The sequence below is a fragment of the Eptatretus burgeri genome, chromosome 1 (genome assembly GCF_056783735.1).
Source record: "Eptatretus burgeri isolate ZD-2024b chromosome 1, Ebu_testis_v1, whole genome shotgun sequence".
NCBI classification, from domain to species: Eukaryota; Metazoa; Chordata; class Myxini; order Myxiniformes; family Myxinidae; genus Eptatretus; species Eptatretus burgeri.
Genome location: NC_140961.1, coordinates 60,715,235 through 60,734,034, shown reverse-complemented (window position 1 = coordinate 60,734,034; position 18,800 = coordinate 60,715,235). Strand labels below are relative to the sequence as shown.

Below are 18,800 nucleotides of genomic sequence, written 5' to 3'. Positions count from 1 at the left end.
TAGGTCCTGCACCACCGACATTGCTCCTTGTGGTGCTGTCACACATCCCACCTTATTGCGTTGTTCTGCTTCCTGGCTCCTTCTGAGTCGTTCCTCCTCTCGGAACTTCCTGAGTTCTTCATTCTCCCTCCGGAGTTTTTCATTCTCCGTGGACTCCAATCTTGCTCCCCGTTTTAGTTGTTCAATTTCCAACTCACATTGTTCTTGTTTCCTGCCCCACAGTTTCTCCTGCTCTTCATTTTCCAATCTCATCATTTCTTTCAGATGGCACATTTCCTTCCTGTGTTTCATTCGCTGTTCTCTCACGACTCTTCCTTGTTTCCTCTCCTGTCCTTCCTTCTCCAGTTTCGTTGTTTGCTTCATTTGGTTCATCTCCATTTTGTGTTTCATTCGCTGTTCTTTGTCTATCTCCTCGCACTCCAGCCTCGCCTTTAATTTCAATTGGTCAACCTCGGCTTCATGTTCCTTTTGTTTTCTTTCCCATTGTTCCTCTCGTTCTTCCCTCTCCAATCTCCATGTGTCCTTCAATCTCCTGATTTCTCCTTCCTGCTTCATTCCTTGCTCCTTCAACTTCTCGTATTCCAACTTATTTTTTCCCTTTTGTCGTTCAGTTTCAAATTCATACTCTTTCAGTTTTTTATTCCACTGTCTCTCTTGTTCCTCGTTCTGCAATCTCATCATTTCCTTTAATTGACGGATTTCTTTCTCCCGTCTCATTCCTTGTTCTTTGTATTTCCTATTCCACTGTCTTCCTTGTTCCTCATTCTGCAATCTCGTTATTTCTTTCAGTTGGCTGACTTCCTTCTCCTGTCTTATTCGTTCTTCCATCATTACTCTTTCTTGCATCTCATTCTTTAATCTGGCCTTCGCTTCCAGCTGTTCGATCTGTACAGTGTGATTCCTTATTCTCTCACCATCCTCAACTCATTTTATAATTCCCTCTCTTTGTTTTGGTGTTTCTTTAACTCAGAAGCTTTCTTTTCCAATTCCTTTCTCATCTCCGCACACTCCGACTTTGCTTTGGCTTCTAATTGTTCATTCTGCGCAGTGTGGTTCCTTAACGTTTCATTCTCTGTTCTCTTCCTTTCCTCTTTTAACATCCTCAGTTCGTCTTGTGATCCTCTTTCTTTGTTTTCGTGTTTCAGTATCTCAGAAGTTTTTGTTTCTAATTCCTCCCTCAATTTGCATGCTTCTTCACTCATTTCATCTCTTCTTTCCACCGCTTCCCTCCTCAATTCGTCCCTTTTTTTTTTACTCTGTTCATTTATTTTTTTCTGCCATTCCTTTCCCATTCTTATCTCCCCTTCCAGGATTTCTCTTTTAAACTGGCTTGCCCTTACCTCTCACTTCAGTAGTTCCAATTCCCCCATCTTGTTTGCGTTTTTCCTTTTCGAGCTTTGTTTTCCTTTCTCCTTCCTCCCTCAATTCTCCCTGCAGTTCTTCGGACTGTTCTGACTTTTCCAGCAATTCCTCCGTCCTTTCCTCCAGCTGTCTCTCTCCTCTTTTTATCTTCCATTCTAGGCTTTCTCTTTCCTGATTGCCTGTTCTTATCTCTTCCTTTAATTGTTCCAACTCTCCATCGTGTTCACATTTTTTTCTCTTCCAACTGTATTTCCCTCACTCTCCCCTCCAGTTCTTTGAACCGCCTTGCTCCCTCCAATAATTTTTCCATTAGTTGTTTTACTTCCAAGTCGTGCTCCTTTTGTTTCTTTTCGTGCTCGGTTTTCCATTCTTCCTCCCATTGTTTCCTATCCTGGGAGATACCAATCTGCTGTTCCTCTATTCTTTTGTTCAGTTTGTTCTTCGCATATTCCAACTGACGGGTATAAAACACAACCAAATTCTTTTTCCCACATAGTTTTTCGACTCTGTTGGCCAAGTCATGTTTTTGCCACCGAATTAGTTCCAGTAAATCGTCCAATCGCTGTGTCCCCCTGTACACGTAATTTTTCTGAAGCTCGTCTGCGGGCCGTTGTGACTCGTCCACTCCACTTTGCACCTCCTCGATATATTCTTCATAACGCTTCACCTTTTCCAAGACATCCCCCAATTGTGCCTGAAGCCTGCCAATGCTCGCACAGTCATCCTGTCACGCCTGCCATGGCACATGCCGTGACCACGTGGCTTGAACCGGTGACTGGGAGTTCACGCCTCGTGCTGTGCCATTAGTTGTGCTATTAATATCAGCCCGCTCCGTGCTGCGCTGAGGTGCGATCGCGCTGCCATTGTGCGACTCCGTTTGCCGGCAAAGTTCATGCTCAAGCCGCTCCCACTGACCACAGTTAGTGGTGGGGTTATAATTATAAAAAGAACGGACCTGGGCCATGGATCCTACATTTCTACACATGTACATTTCTACCCCCGGCACCCGCTCGCCTTGAGACGCCATCTTATTTCTCGTAAGGGGTTAATTTTAATTGCTCGTAATTTGGAGGGAATCGGGGGTCACTCCTCTCACCCCTGGACCGATTCCTCGTGAATTTAGCTTGGAGACGGGAGAGTTTGTTTTCCCGCTCTCTGACACCAGTGTCCCGAGGAGGGGGATGGGTTTGTGTCCCACGACCTGACACCAGTGTTGCGAATTCGCGCTCCCCAGGTTATATATACATATGTATTAAAGGCCTCATGTATGTGTGTACATACATGTATGTATATATATATATATATATATATATATATATATATATATATATATATATATATATATATATATATATACATATACATACATATACACACACATACATACATATACATACATATACATATATATATATATATATATATATATATATATACATACATACATACATACATACATACATACATACATACATACATACATACATACATACATACACTTACCGTCAATAAAATCAATCGCTCCTCCTGGCTGTTATGGTGAGCATCACCGCAGATTATGTCTCACATGGTAAAAACCGCAAAGAACAACCATCTGTCTGCCACCCAGATGATTGTTCCCGTAAATGCAAACGATTCAACCAGAAGGCATGTGGTGCGATTGACGGGTAAATTCAAATATGTGGAGTGTGACGATCACTCTTCCGATCCCCAATGGACATAAAATCCAACACCAAATCGTCACGTTCCAATCCAGAGGCCTTAGCCCGGCGACGCTGTCAAACAAACAAAGATTACATGGTCAATATCAGTTAAACACCAAACGGATTTACCTGCAGATATCACCACATGCCTTTTTTTGGTGGTTTTCATTTGCAGGAGCAATCGTCTGGGTGGCAGACAGATGGTTGTTCTTTGCCGATTATGTGGTTTTACTGTGTGACATAACCCGCAATGATGCTCACCATAACAGCAAGGAGGAGCGAATGATGTTTAAACTATGAATGTGGTCATCATTGGTTCGATAATTATCGGTATTCCATCCCGATGATGGCAAATAAGCCCGAAATATGGATAAGCAGCTCCGTTTGATGTTTAACTTATGTTGAGCATGTAATCTTTGACAGTTGTTCGGATCAGGCCTCCGTATTGGAAATAAATATTTTGATGTCGGACTTTATATCTATTGGAGATCGGGGGAGTGCTCATCACACTCCACTACATATTCTGATATATATATATATATATATATATATATATATATATATATATATATATATATATATATATATATATATATATATATATATATATATATATATATATATATATATTGTTTCGAATTTGGAATTCAATCGCACACAACATACAGGTTCCCTCAATCAGCTATGTCGATAAGTGCATGTTCCCGAGATAGCTCACCTTCCATTGTTTAAATGTTTTGAAATCGATTAGATGCGCTGCGGATCGATTTAACAGTTAGGGAGCGAACAATGGAGATGTCCCTCCCCCTCTTCTGCGAAGAGGAAGAAGAACCCTGCGGTGATGTAAACAACTCCCTCCCACCCGTGGTTGAGCGGGGGGTGGATCACGAGGGCATGAGTCACGCCAGGTGTGGGGGAGGGGGTGCAAAGGATAAAGAGGACATCTTTTCTTTGTTCAAAAAAAAAGTCCCAAAAGAGTTCGTGGGAGTCCCGGGGTAGGGCTGAGTTCGTGGGCTGAGTTCGTGGGAGTCCCGTTCAGAGTCCCGTGGGAAGAGTTCGTGTGCTGAGTCCCGTGGGAGGAGTAAGCTTTTTCACTTCGGAGAGAGCAGTCGTTCAATCATCGGGTCCTGCTTGGCTTGAGGCCTTCAGAAGCTTTTTGCTTCGGCTGCCTCAGTGAGCTTCGGCTGCTGCATTGTTTTGGAAGGAACTTGAGCCGGTTGTTTGGCTCAAGCTGCGAGTGGAGGCTTCTTCCTCTTGTTCCTCTTCCTCTTGGTTCGTGGAGCTTGTCGTTCTCCATTTTGTTTCCCAGCTTGGTGCGACGCGTCGGCCTCTTCTTGGAGTTGGTTCCTCTGGGAAGCGACGATCGACAGGAAGGATCGGCGCCTCATCTCACCGGCACGTGTTGAGAAGCGCGGGAGGATTTGCGGGAACTCGGGAAGGAACGCGGCTCACGTCGATTTGGATCCAGCTCGCTCTCGCTGGAGCCCGGGTCCGGACAAGTTGAAGACCACACGAGTTGGAAAGGTTCGAGTCAAGCTCTGAGTTTCAGCTCACCTGTCCTCCGAGCTGGAGCTCGTGATTAAAGGCCTCAGCCACCGTTTCGTGTGTGTGTGTGTGTGTGTGTGTGTGTGTGTGTGTGTGTGTGTGTGTGTGTGTGCGTGCGCGCGCGTACGTGTGTCCGTGGGCCCGTCTAATAAGTAGGAACTGCTGTTAAGAGCAAGTGACTGTACATAATAAGTAGACGGTTGTCGTTCTTTTGTCGTGCTTTTGTTGCTTGTATAATTGCATACGTGTTTTGCCTTATATAATTGCATATGTGTTTCATTGTAATAAATGTCCTTGTGTGAATGTAAACCTGCTCGTTGCGTCCATTCCCTCATTGACTGAACATTTCGTGTGTTGGGAGTTAGAAAGCCGTTGGTTTGCCGTAATAGGGGAACATTTGGACCGACGGTTCTCGGCGGTTACGCCGCTCGGAATCGTGCATGGACAAGCTCGCCTCGGCGGTTTGTTCCGTACGAGATCCGTCGAGGGTGGAATACCCCGGAAGATGGATCACGTGGGTATTTAGGTACATTGAAGATTGGCAATCGACCCTACCCCACGTGATCTGCCGATTGGCGTATTTCGGTTCTTGTACAAGGACCCGTCGCTCAGAGTTATCCGGGTGGCGATCTATATTCCTGGCGATCGGTCGGGCCGACTCGACTTGCGGCTCCGTTCAGAGCTGTCGGTTGGCGGCTGACCCCCAGCCAGTAACAATATATATATATATATATATATATATATATATATATATATATATATATATAATATATATATATATATATATATATATATATATATACATATATATATATATATATATATATTTATATATATATATATATATATATATATATATATATATATATATATATATATATATATATATATATATATATATATATATATATATATATATATATATATATATTGTTACGCATTTCAACCCGCCCGGCATGCGCTCGGCCACGTAACTCAAATCGCTACGCGTCGCCCACCGGAACAGACAATTCAGTCGTGACCCTCCTGGAACTACCGCCGGGAGCCAGTCACTGGTGGGGGTTTAACCTTACCACAACCCAGTCCGCATTCTACCCACGCGAAATAGGGTGAATCACCGAATGTCGATATACCTAAGTACCCGCGCGGGTAGCGTACCGAGGAGTTGTACCACGCCGCAGGTCGGCTCCGGACACGAACCGCTTAAGCGGCTCATTCCGTGCTAAGGGGATAACCGAGCGGAGTTATCGCCGACCTCGACGGTTCGGATTACTTACTAGGTGTCTACACCCACTACCAATCCCTTATGTGATGCAAAATGGAACTTTCAAATGAAGGAAAGGATGCACCGAAACGGGAAACAATTTGACAAGCACTTTTATTTCACACACACACACACACACACACACACAAGCAAGGGGCAGTCATGCAATTTACAGGCAATGCAATGAAAATTAATCGTGCACGGGACAGGGACAAAGACACGAACAAGGCAAAAGCACTACAACCGACTATTAGTTATTCTTTACGAGCACTTAAACTGTTTTACTTATGGAGACTGGCGCCAGAAACACACATACAAAAGCCCAAAGAAATAAAAGGAAGAGCGTGACCGTGTGGTGAGCTCCCCGAGCTCGTGTCCTCCACAATTCGGCTCCGCACACAATCTGGAGTGATTCCGCCATCACCACTGACCCCCTCAAAGCGCCCTCGATCCAGAGCGACCCAGCCAGCACGGTATGGCGAGTGAGGTCCAGCGAGCGAGCCTTCGCGTCCACTCACACCTCAGACCTTGTCGTCGCACTCGCGTTTCTCCTCCGTGGAAAAAACTCTCGCCCTCGCATTCCTTTTCTTTTTCCAAACTCAACTCGTTCGCATTCCGCCCCTTTTCTTCACCAAGCCCCGCCCCTTGCGCTTGCGTTCCACCTCTTTTCCACCAAGCCCCGCCCCTTCTCAAATCCCACCCCTCCTTCCAGAACATGCGGGAAACTTCCAGAAGGAAGGGTTTTTCCCGCCAAATCGGTGACGCTCACACCGCCGCGGTATTCTTCTTTTTCCCTTGCATGATGAAATCCACTGCGGCGAAGCCATTCGTTCGGGGGAGGGGGGGCGGGTGCCGCCTGCTTTCCCTCATTGAAGGCCAGGCCTCTGGCAACCGTATGCCGAGGTAGAACGCGGTTGTTGTTGAGGCAGAGTGGTTGGTGGTTGTTGAAATGGTGGCGTGGTTGGCGTTTGTTGTAATGATGGCATGGTTGGCGTTGTGGTTAAGATGGTTGTTGTGTGGTTGATCTAAAATAACGATAGATAAAGAAAAACGGCTATCTCAAAGGATCGCAGCCCGGTGAACACGGAAAATTCCCTCTAAACAACGGTGGGGAAATCTAATTACACAATTACTTATCATCATAACTGATCTAAGGAACCTTTATGGTGTATTGCGAATTTCCACAGCCGTAACACTATATACGTATGTATATATGCATATATATATATATATATATATATATATATATATATATATATATATATATATATATATATATATATATATATATACTGTTACGGTTGTGGAAATTCACAGAACACCAAACAGGTTCCCCAGATATCAGTTATGTCGATAAGTGCGTGTCCAGGTTAGATTTTCCCCACCGATGTCTAAAGGGAACTATTCGTGTGCCGGGCTGTGCATCTTTGAGGTAGTATTATTCTTTTCTATCTTTATTTTGAACATCTCCTCACCTTCATCTCCACGGCACCGCCACCTTAGTTAGTTAGTTAGTTGGGTTGAGGGATTTAGGGATTTAGTAAGTTGAGGGATTTAGTAAGAAGAATGGCATTGATCAGCGATGTGAGTTGAGAAAGGGAATGGAAACATGTTGAGTGAGTGAGGGCCAGTGGGCCTGTGTGAATGGAGCGAATGTGGTATGCATGGTGCGATGAGTGATTGGGGGGAGGAGTGATTCCCACCCAAGGGACCCAGGGTCAGAGTAATGTTAGATAGTGGGTTAGTCAAATTGAGAAAATGGAGGTCGTTTTGCTGTTGGTGCGAATGTAGGCTCGAAACCCATTTGGAGGGGTGCAGGAGTCTTGTTGACGGACTGGGAGCGTGGCTGCGAACGGTGATTATCGCTTAGTGGGCACCCCGGGCACCGGACTAGTCGGCCGCGGTAGGCCAAGGGCCCAAGAGGGGCCGGGATAGCGTAGTGGGCATGGGTGGGCCCGCATGATGCAGGACCCGTAGCGCCAATAGCCACGTGGGCAGTGTCGTGGGCACGTGCACCCGGGGAAAGGGGCCCATGGTGCCAGCCTGCCACGTGAGCATCGAGGGGGAGTAGCCATGGAGGGCACTCCCCAGGTTTTAGGGAGCTGGTAGGCTCGGAGACAGTCGCAGGGCCCGGGGGTGCCATAGTTGGAGAATCGGCAGAGGGTAGTTCCTGCCAAGTGAGCCACGTGGCCCAGCCATGAGACCGTGCAAGGGCACGAGGGAAAAATAGAGGGCAAGGCACAAATTTGTGAGGACACCAACACAGGCGATGCGAATCCTGGTTGTTAGAACCAATAGTTTAAGCGACAGGCACTTTTAGAAATCCCCGGGGTAGTTTAGGTGTAATAAATGTTAGGGTAGATGGGGAAGTGTACTCCTCCGCACCATCCATCCCTTCGCTCTCGGTAGGCCGCTGGACCCACTTTGGGTTAGATCGCTGAGATCTGAGGAGGCCATACTGAGGCTTCATTGGGCCTCAAGACAGAACGCTAGCTCTCCCTGATTCCTCCCCTCCAGGAAGGGAATGTAGGGGTTGGGAGTAGGATTGGTGACACGATAGGTTAACTGGACAGAGACTATAAAGGGGGTTCGGGAGACAAATTATAAAAGGAAAGATAAAAAATATATACATATAAAATGGGGCTAAATTTGATTTTTTGGCAAACTAAGGGAGTGAGTATGGACAGCGACAGGCAAAGGCGATAGGTTGGGAGGGAAAAAGTAGGGTAGGTCCGAGCCTGCCTTCAGACCAGCTGGCACCACCGCACTCCCTCTACAAACCTCCAGAACGAGACAAGAGGCCGGCCAGCTTCGTCCGCCGGCCTGTTTGTGCTACAGCGGCCTGTACTGGCCTTGCCTTGTCTGCCTGCCTCTGCCTTGACCCCATGCCTGCTAGCCCTTGTTTGTCCATCCATTACCATGTGTGCCAGGGCCCAGTGTCCATCCATTACCATGTGTGCCAGGATCATCGCGCAAGTTGCGGGGACTGCCCTGCAGGCAGCCCCACCGACCATTGTGTTTGCTTGCATCGGTGCCCATTCAGTATTCTGCAGGGACTGCCCTGCAGGCAGCTACACCATGGGACTGCGTTTGAGCAGCCCGTGCACCGTGTTTTCCATCCATCCATCCATCTGCTCATTTTTGTGTTTGCTTGCGTCAGTGCCCATCCAGTGTTCTGCAGGGACTGCCCTGTAGGCAGCCGCACACGAGGACTGCATTGGTGCAGCCCATGCACCGTTTGTATTCATACCTGCATTTGTTTCATGAGCAGAGACTGCATTTGAGCAGCCTGGCTCCCTGCTTCAAAAATGGCCTGTGCGATGGCATATGGCATGCCGGGTTAGGGTGAGTTGCCTCCAGCAGCTGAAGACATGAAAATGTTCTGTGACAGACAACGGGGCCTTTTGAACAGGCCCCGAAGACATCTGACCTTCAGCTGCGGTGGCGCTCACCCTCACAAACTATGAATAACTTTGCCATGCCATTTTTCCCACAGAGTCCATCAGTCCTGGGCCATGGTTTAGTGTAAAATTTGTAAGCTAAGGTAAAATTATAAATTAATTTTGCTCCCCCTGCATGGTTGTCGTAGCGCCGGCAATTGTAGTTAAGTCGGCTGTACGAGTGAGTTTGTTTCGTTAGTTATACAGCCCGTAGGTTATTTACTTTTGGGGCACGGATACACCAAATGTCGCACTCAGGGATCCGGAGGTAAATCGTACTAGGAGAAACTTACACATGAAGGCACATGAAAATTTGACACACACGCAGACAAGACAATTCTTAAGCTGAAATTTCTCTATTTATACATTGAGATGGCTATCTACTCGCACATGGACCATGAGAGTCTACACATTCCTACCTGCTCAATGATGATATCTAACCCCCTCCCTGCAAAAGTAACATCAAGTTTAAATTTATTTGTCAAAACAAGATTGGTGAACAAAATAGTTCCATTTGTTGTAATCCAATACAGCATTGGAGCCATCAGAACGAACCTGCTATTTATTATACGAGGGCTTCTTTTAAATACAGTTGTGGTATTCTGAATAATACAATACCTATTTTGTTTTCAAAATGGTAATTGACTTGTTATTGATTTATTTGCCTTTTTAATCCAATCTGAATTATTTCTGTGTTTATCCTTCAGGCTACTGTGTAGTCTATTACTTGAGATTTATTTATTACCGAGACAATTTAATTGTAAATTTATATGTAGTTTCAATGTATTGCTACAGTTCTTCTGATTGCTAATTTACTTTCATTCTTCTTTGCCCTCAGAAACTCTTGGAGATTATAGCAGATGAAGTTGAGCAACATGAAGTGAGGAATAATTTTTTTTAATCTTTCTTTTAGTTGAAATTTTTAATGCATTGTCAGCAGCAACCATTTATTTTCTTTATGGGGTGTCCATAAAGTCCTTGAACAACTTTGAACTTTTATATTTTGATGCACACATTATAGAAACAGCTGTAAGTGAAAGCACAATTCATCAAGTTTTGTTGATGTTAATGATGTTATTGCTGTTGTTTAATCCACAATTCCCCTGGGTTTCTTGATGAGTTGACATTTTCTGATGAGGCAACTTCTACATCAGTGGTAAAAGTCAGTCAACCACCACAATTACTGCATTTGGTTCGCAAACTATGACAATTTGATCTTTCACATATCACCTTGTACCAACAATACTTGGCTCACTTTCATTCTGCTTTGCTTCAAATGTGTGATGGTCCTTGATTGATATTTTCCCTATCAAGTGGATCGGTAGACGTGGACCAATTTCTTGGCCACCTCATATGCCTAACCTGTCCCAATTGTACTACCTTTTACGGGGCTGTGTAAAACTGTTCTTAACTCATCAAAACCACATACTTTGGATTAATTTAAGGCTACAATCACAAATGCAATTCATGAAACTAGAGAGGTCATAGAACTCCTTCCCCCACACAGGGTTTCTGAGCACAATCTATATTTCCTAGTCACCACAATTTTGCCTGAATCTTGATATTCCCCAACAGGGAGAGTGTGAGTGGAAAATTTAATTGGTCAAGATGGTGTAAAATGGCATAATATTTGTTCAAGTACTGATAAACTGCAGGTTTTTGGAAAGAACCAATAAGGTGATTTGTGTTCTCCACTATTAAAGTATATAGTTCAACTTAAATAAAATGAAAGTTTTAAAGGCTGTAGAAAAACAATTTTTTTTTTCGAACTTTAACACCATTGATGCACCATCTTTTATACCACCTTATTTAACACATTAAATTAGTTACTTGTGCCTGTTGTTTGTGTCCTTTACAATGTCCCTAAAACCAGTAAGTTTCCTGTTTGGAATGATTTTTCAATTTTGTTTGACAGACAGACTAAAACAATTACCTTACTCCTGTGTGTGCATGCACGCTTGGGAGTAGATTCTTTACACTTTGCCAAATTCAAAACCAATGCACTGCTAATACTAAATTGCAGGTTCGTGTTTTGATTCATATTCCGATTTGTGTTCTACAGTGTTCAAAATAAAGCATTCATTTGAAATTAAGTAGTTCTTCGACTATAGCCTGACGTTTGCAGACAGACCGACAGACCGACTAAGTGAACAAATTGCTTCCCCCCCCCCCCCGTTTTTCACTTTGTGCACATGTGGTAATTACTCAGCAGCTACTGGAGAATGTTTTAGAACAAGTTGTAAAATTGGATTGAAGGATATATTACAAAAGGTGGCAGTTATGTTGAAGCCTAAAAATTTTAACTGCATTGATTAAAAACTTTATGAATGATGCTTTCATGCATCATTTATAGATTGTTTCTGTCATATGTACTTCAAAAGTTATAAAAGCTCAAAGTTGCACAAGTACTTAAAGGACACCCTGTATGTTTTCTGTGTGTTTTGTTCATTTTGATTACACAACATCATTGCAGCGATAATGAAAGCTTATTTTAATAGTTCTAATATTATGTTGCATCACGAGTTCTCTGTAAAGCTATTTGGAAGCCATGTTAACAAAATTTATGAAAATTTTATCAAACCTATGCTCTAATTTTCTAAACAAATGAATTTAGACCATTTATTATTCAAATAAACTGTACAAAAACATTAAAAGTTATACTAAATTGAACAAGTTAGGAGATGGTATTTATTTTGAGGAACTGTCTTTTCAATGAGGTGACTTTTCTTTTTAATTCCCTTTTATGACACCACGCACGTGAAGCGAAAAGTGGGATTAAGCAATTGGTTCATTTCTGTCTATCCATCCATCCATCCATCCATCCATCCATCCATCCATCCGTCCACAAACATCAGTTTATAATTATCGAGGCACAACGTAATTTCAATTTAATATTATATTTTGAAAATTAATCAGAACAGGAATCAGAAAAACAGACCTGTAGTTGAACAGTACAGCTCAAACAGTACTTTGGATAATTTATTTATGATACTCTATTTGCCTGTCTGGCAGTCAAACAAAATTTAAAAGCATTCCAAATGGGGAACTTGCTGTTTTTAAGTTTCCTCTTTGGAATGATATTTTTAAGGATGTCATAAAGAACACATACAGCAGGCACGAATATCTAATAAATAAAAAATACCAGTTGATCATCTGGATTTTTTTTTTTAAAGGAAGGAGGAGGCCCTTTTTATTTGTTATTTGTTATTATCTTTTTTTTTTTAAAATGGCCGCCAGCTTTTTGTACCTGACAAATCATGTACCCAACATGCTGATTTTTTTTACCTCCCCCCCCCCCCTTCCCAAAAAAAAGAAAAATGATATGAGTCATGTACCAGGCATGTCAGTTTTCTACCCCTAAACAAGATGTGTGTCATATACCTGACATGCCACGTACACACTTACTAAAACTATTAATGTAATGTAAACAAATATATAATAAATGTAATGTGAAATGCAAAAAAAAAAAAAACACACTTCGTGCATATTAATATGATCCACTATGTCATCTTTCTGTGAAGATCTAAAGTAAACATTTAATACACAGACTTACATATGTGGGATGTGGACTCACCAGCACTCCCAGAAATGGGGAATGGGTAAGTAAATGTACAAGAAGTACCACTTAATCAAAAATCACACACCTATCCAATTAATCAAAAAAATGAAATAGGTATTCTTTTAATGCTGCTTATGCCTGGAGTTTGCTTAATGGTGAGGGCGGTGGGCTTTGGATCCTAGGGTCCTGAGTTCAAATCCCGCTCAGCTGTTGAATTAATACCAGGTGGGGTTAACTCGGCCTGTCATCCTTCTGAGGTTGGCAAAATGAGTGCCAGCATGCTGGTATACTGTATCGGAGTGGCGACCGGTCCATGATTATGCCCAATAGCCAAGGAGACTGCTTTAGCAGCATCAATGCTCTGCAAAGAGTATGGTCCCAATCTCCTCCTCTCTAATGCTGCTTGTGGTGTCATTGCACGATTTTCAATAATATAATTCTTGCATTCTAACCTACTTAACATTCATTTTTATAATGCCTTCTGCACTAGGCATGATTCTGGTTTATCTTTTGTTTGTCTTTTTACAAATTGTGGAGGCATTTTACTTCATTACAGTTAGGCTAGTGCCAGCTACGAATCAGTAAGAGCAATACAATTACAACACATGGTATAATTCCTAATTCCATTACTTGATTTCATAATTGCTTTTGGTCGAGCTATTCTTTAATTTTCTGTATTATGGTTAATATGAATATGATGCTGATTTACTTTATATATTGATTTTCCCTTACAATTACCTCATGATTCCAAATAGATAATATTGACCATTCTGTCGATCAATTTAATAACATAACCCTCCTTCAATAAAATGTAAATACCTCAACTTGATATATTATCTCAATTCAATTCTTTGGAACTTTTGTCTACCCTTCATTAATAGATCGACCTATGTCATGAGATCCGCAGCTACAGTGATTGATAATATATGAAGCAATCAATAAAATGTTACCAATAACCAACGGTGTACCTGACTGTGATATAACCAAACATTTACCTGTTTTCCAAATTCCTTGTTTTAAAGGTGTGGACTCAAATAACTCACTGTCACTTTAAGACCCCAATGTAGCTTATAATACATTTAAATTAAGATTACGAGACTTATTTGAGAAAGGTTTCCCAATTTGTAATTTCAAAACAAAATTTGATATTAAACTGAACGCCGGATGACTGATGAGCTGCCAAAATCGATCAAGCACAAAACTAGGTTGTTTAAAAATTCTTTCATAAACCTTCAACTGATAACGAATAATCTGTTGATTGGACAAGTAAAACTGAATCATCACAAAGAGAAAGCCCTCCCAGTACAACTCAAATTCCAAAGGAAGCTAGTCTATTGTCAAATGACTGATAGCTGTCAAAATCGATCAAGCACAAAACGAGGTTTTATAAAAATTTTCATAAACCTTCAACTGATAAAGAATAATCTGTTGATTAAACAAGTAAAACAACCATCGCAAAGAGAAAGCCCTCCCAGTACAACTCAAATACCAAAGGAAGCTAGTCTATAATCAACCCATTAATTATAACCAAAATAAAAAATAATGCAAGAGTTATTGATTCAAAAAGAACAGCAACACAATTAAATACAAATTTTAGACGGAGTTCCATGGTGACTAGTGCTATTTTTAGAACATGCCCGGCAGGAAACTCACATGGTCCCTGCAAGCGACCAAGTGACCAAATAATTAAACAAGACTGTCATTGTTGTCACAGGGAGATCATTTAGGAATCTTTCTCGGAATTTCCAGCTCTGCAAACTCCCCCATTGTTTTGTGGGTCAGCCTTGACATTTTACAGCAGTGCGAGTTGTCGAGCTGCAAAACTTGACAGTGCCCCCAGACCACTTTGGCTGCAGGACATTAATTTGGGATCATTTTGGAACAAAAGCTTGACAACATGGTTAAAAGATACAAAATTTCTCCAAACAATTGAAACAACACCAAATGCTAACGTTGTTTCATCCATAACCAACCTTTCTCATCACCATTCAGAATGATTCCATTCATCAACATTTTAATCCTCTGCACTGTCCATTTCTTATCCACTTCTCTCACACTTGCACAGCAAAATGCTGTATATCTCATCACACTTACTCTGACCATCTAAATTCAAATCCATTCTTTTATAAAAAAAAAAAAAAACAAATACAGTTATACCTCTGCTTTTAAACAGGTGTACAAAATTCTCTGCTCCCACATGCCAAGGGAAGCAGAACTGAAGACATTCCACCACATAGCTACCAAATATTCAGCACACTATACCTCCACAAGACCTCATTAAGAAAGCATTCAGGTGTGCAGAAATATAAGTCAGTGTTTGGGGCGAGCCTGCATGTGATTAAATTCTTTTTTTATTTTTTTTTGTATACCTTGTCGAGGCTCGTATGAGAGCTAACACACAACTCACAGCAAGGGGGCATGAGACAAGAGGGGCGGGAGTGGGAGGGACAAAACAGTGGGGGACAGACACATTAGGTGAACTGTGGAAGGGAGAGGGATGGGGATGGGACGGGGAACATGGCAAAGAGAAGATGGACATTACAGGGACTTTCAGGAAGGAAAGCAGGGGAATTGAAGGAAGTTGGCTTGGGTGGATTATCGGGGGTAGAAAAGATCGAGGATTTGGATGGGGGATGATAAGAGGTGGTGGTGAACAGCTGTTTTGAAAGCCTGGAGGGAAGAATGGGAATGAATAGAGTGAGGAAGTTTATTCCAAAGGCGGGAAAAAAAGAGGAATGAAAGAGTGACGATGAGCAGTGATTCGTGATTTTGATAGATTTACCAGAAGGGGGTTGTTGGTAGACCTTGAGCGCCCTGTGGAAATGTGGTGGGGACAAATCACAGAGAGAGCAGGGGGGCAAGGCTGGAGAGGAGTCGGTAGAAGACAGAAAGACCACCGACCAACCTGCGGTGATTGAGTGAGAGGCCCAAAGGATCAGCTTCATTGTGGGAGATGCCGATGATCCTAAACGCCCTGGTTTCAACAGCGTGAAGCCGAGAAAGGTGGGAGGCAGGATCACCAGCCCAGAGGGGAGAGCAGGACTCCATCAGGCTACGGACAAAAGCTTTGTAAGTGGTCAGGAGCTCGAGGGCCGAGGAAGGACTTTGCACAACGGAGGATTCCCAGTCGGCGACTGGCTTTTGAGGCGAGGTTGGAAATGTGACTTTCCCAGGAAAGGTCATGGCAGATAGTGAGACCCAGAAGCTTGAAAGAAAAGACTTCTTCCAGAGGATTGTTGAGAAAGTGGATGGGGGGGTTTTCTAAACGGTCCTTTCGAAGAGACATAGTGAGAGTGTGAGATTTGTCTGGATTGAAAGACATGTTCCACTTGTTGCACCAGTTTGTGATATTATCCAGATCTGCAGTGAGCGAAGAAGTTGCTGCTTGCCGTTCTGAGGGATAACAGATGGTACGGCAGAGGGTGGAGTCGTCGGCAAAGAGAAATAGAGGATTTTCCAGAGCGTCCGAGAGATCATTGATGAAAACCAGAAAAAGAACAGGGCCCAGAACGCTACCTTGAGGAACTCCAGCCTGCACAGGAAGAGGGGATGAAAGAACTCCATTTAGGGCCACACGTTGGCTGCGACAGGAGAGGAAGTCTGCGAGCCATGAGTGGAGATGGCCTTGAATACCATGGGAAGAGAGTTTGGTGAGTAGTGCAGGATGCCAGACTGTGTCAAAAGCAAGTGATATGTCCAGGGATACGGCTCGGATTTCCTGTCTGGCATTGAGGATCTCCATCCATTGATGGGAGAGCAGAAGCAGCATATCCAGGGTAGAGTGACCTGGTCTGAAACCAAATTGATGATCGGAAATCAAGCCATTGGAGAAGAGGAAGGATTTGATGTCTGAAGTGATGATGGATTCCATAACCTTGCTGATGATTGGGAGAAGGCTGATTGGTCTGTAGTTACAGGGATCTGTTTTTGCACCTTTTTTATGCAGGGCAGTGATGTTAGCAGATTTCCAAGCAGATGGCAGATGACCTTGGGCAAATGAGAGGGTGAATAGAACAGAGAGAGGGTGAGCAAGAGCAGAAGAGCAGGCTTTGAGGACACGTGGGCTGATGTCATCTGGACCGGTTGCAGAATCTGAGTCGAGGTTTGAAAGCAAGCTCTCCACCTTGTCAGGAGAAAAGGACACAGAGTCCAGGGACAATTGGGTGCGACTGTGTTAGGTGGGTAGAGAAAGTGATGGGTTTAGGACACAATATTTAGCTGCAAACACCGAGTTTAGACATTCAGCTTTATCACGTGCGGTATCAGCAGTGCGGCCATTTGAGGTAAGGGAGGTGATGGAGGGGGAACATACACCAGAAACAGATTTGATTAAACGCCACCAGGATTTTGAGGAGGGAGAGAGGTTTAAGAGTTCATACTTGAGATGAGAAAGATGTTGTTTTCTGGCTCTCCTGAGGGTAGATACACACTTGTTCCGAGCTTTATGGAAGGAACTGAGATTGCCCTCAGTTGCGTTTGCTTTCCATGAGGCAAAGGCAAGTTGATTCAGGACAACTGCCTCGCCACAAGCTTCAGTAAACCAAGGGCGGGAGGAAGGGTAGGACAACTGAACACCAGAGGGGATAAATCTGTGCATGAGGCAGAGCAAGTTTCTTTGAAAGAATTCCCAGGATGAGTTGATGTTTGAGAAAGTAGTGATAGGAGACCAGTCTGTAAGTTTGATGGCTGCTCAGAAACCCTGCCAGTCGGCTTGAGTGATATGCCAGACTCGACGGCGGTGAGGTGGTTCTCTGATAACAGCCAGAGATGTCCACTTTGACAAGGACGTGGTCAGAAGAACCGATTGGATCGGAAGAAGAGCAGCAGATATTGTCAGGGAAATTTGTCAAAATCAGATCTAGCAGAGATGGAGTACCATTGGTTGAGATCCGGGTCGGGAAGTTGACCGATTGAGTCAGTCCTAATGAGTCGCAGAAAGCTTTTGCTGAGGTGCCATGACAGGTGAGAGAGGTACTCACACCTATCCAACTGGCGTGATGACAATTGAAGTTACCACATAAGAGGAAGAGAGAGTTTGGATAAGAAGATAGAAGATGGTCCAGGTTTTCGGATAGTGAGGTGTAGATGGAGTCATCACTGTTCGGTGGACGGTACAGTACACGTACAAACATGAGGTGGGAGTGGAGGGGAAGCCGTAGCCAGAGGTATTCCTGGGGGTGTGGGGGAGTGAGAGCAGTGTATGGAGAGTGAGGAATAGAGTCTTTGATGAAGAGAGCAACACCTCCACCAGGACGAAGCTCAGGTCTGTCATACCGGAGGAGGGAGTAACCGGGGAGAGATACTTGGGAGTCAGACACGTCTTGGGAGAGGAAAGTTTCTGTTAGGCAGATTATGTCTGGTTTGTCAGTGGCAACATGTATGGAAAGATCTGAAAGGTTTGAGCGAAGGCCCCAGATATTTGAGGTCCACACTTTTAATGAAGAGGTAGGGGAGGAGGCTTTGGGTGTAGGGGGTGGAGGGGGAGGGTAGGACAAGGGACGAGGGGGGGAGGGAAGGAGGGTTGTTGAAAGAGTGTGGGGTATTGCAGAATAGCTTGGGGAGGGGGCCAAATGAGGAGGAGAAAAGGCTCTGTGGTGCTGGGGGAGAGGGGGGACAAGAGACAAGGAAGAAGGAAGTTGAGGATTTGAGGAGGTGGAGTGAAGAGATGGAGGTGAGAGGGCAGTGGAGGGAGGCAGCTTGGTGGATGAGAGGGGGGGCAACTTTGAGAAGGATGAGTGAAGCGGATGAAAGGTGGGAGAAAGGTGAGGGGGGGAATTTTGAGAGAGGTGAGAGGGAGGCTTGGAGGGAAAAGAGTGGGACGGTTGCTTTGAGAGTGAGAGTGAGGGGTGAGGGGGGTGAGTTGGCACTGAAGTTGGAAAAAAAAGAATGGTTGATGGAAAGCGAACATTCATAGCAAACTGTGGTTT

At 43.7% G+C, this 18,800-nt stretch overlaps 1 protein-coding gene across 4 annotated transcripts in view; it reads left to right on the top strand.

Moving 5' to 3' along the window:
- DNAI2 (dynein axonemal intermediate chain 2) overlaps positions 1-18,800 on the top strand; it is a 207,037-nt gene that overhangs the window by 154,945 nt on the left and 33,292 nt on the right. For all 4 annotated transcript variants that reach the window (XR_015059325.1, XM_085885608.1, XM_085885597.1 and 1 more), the window contains one exon: positions 10,153-10,194. Coding sequence is in view for 3 of the 4 variants with exons in the window: in XM_085885608.1 (XP_085741734.1) it covers positions 10,153-10,194 (42 nt within the window). In the remaining variant the exon portion in view is untranslated. The remainder of the gene's footprint in view (positions 1-10,152; positions 10,195-18,800) is intronic.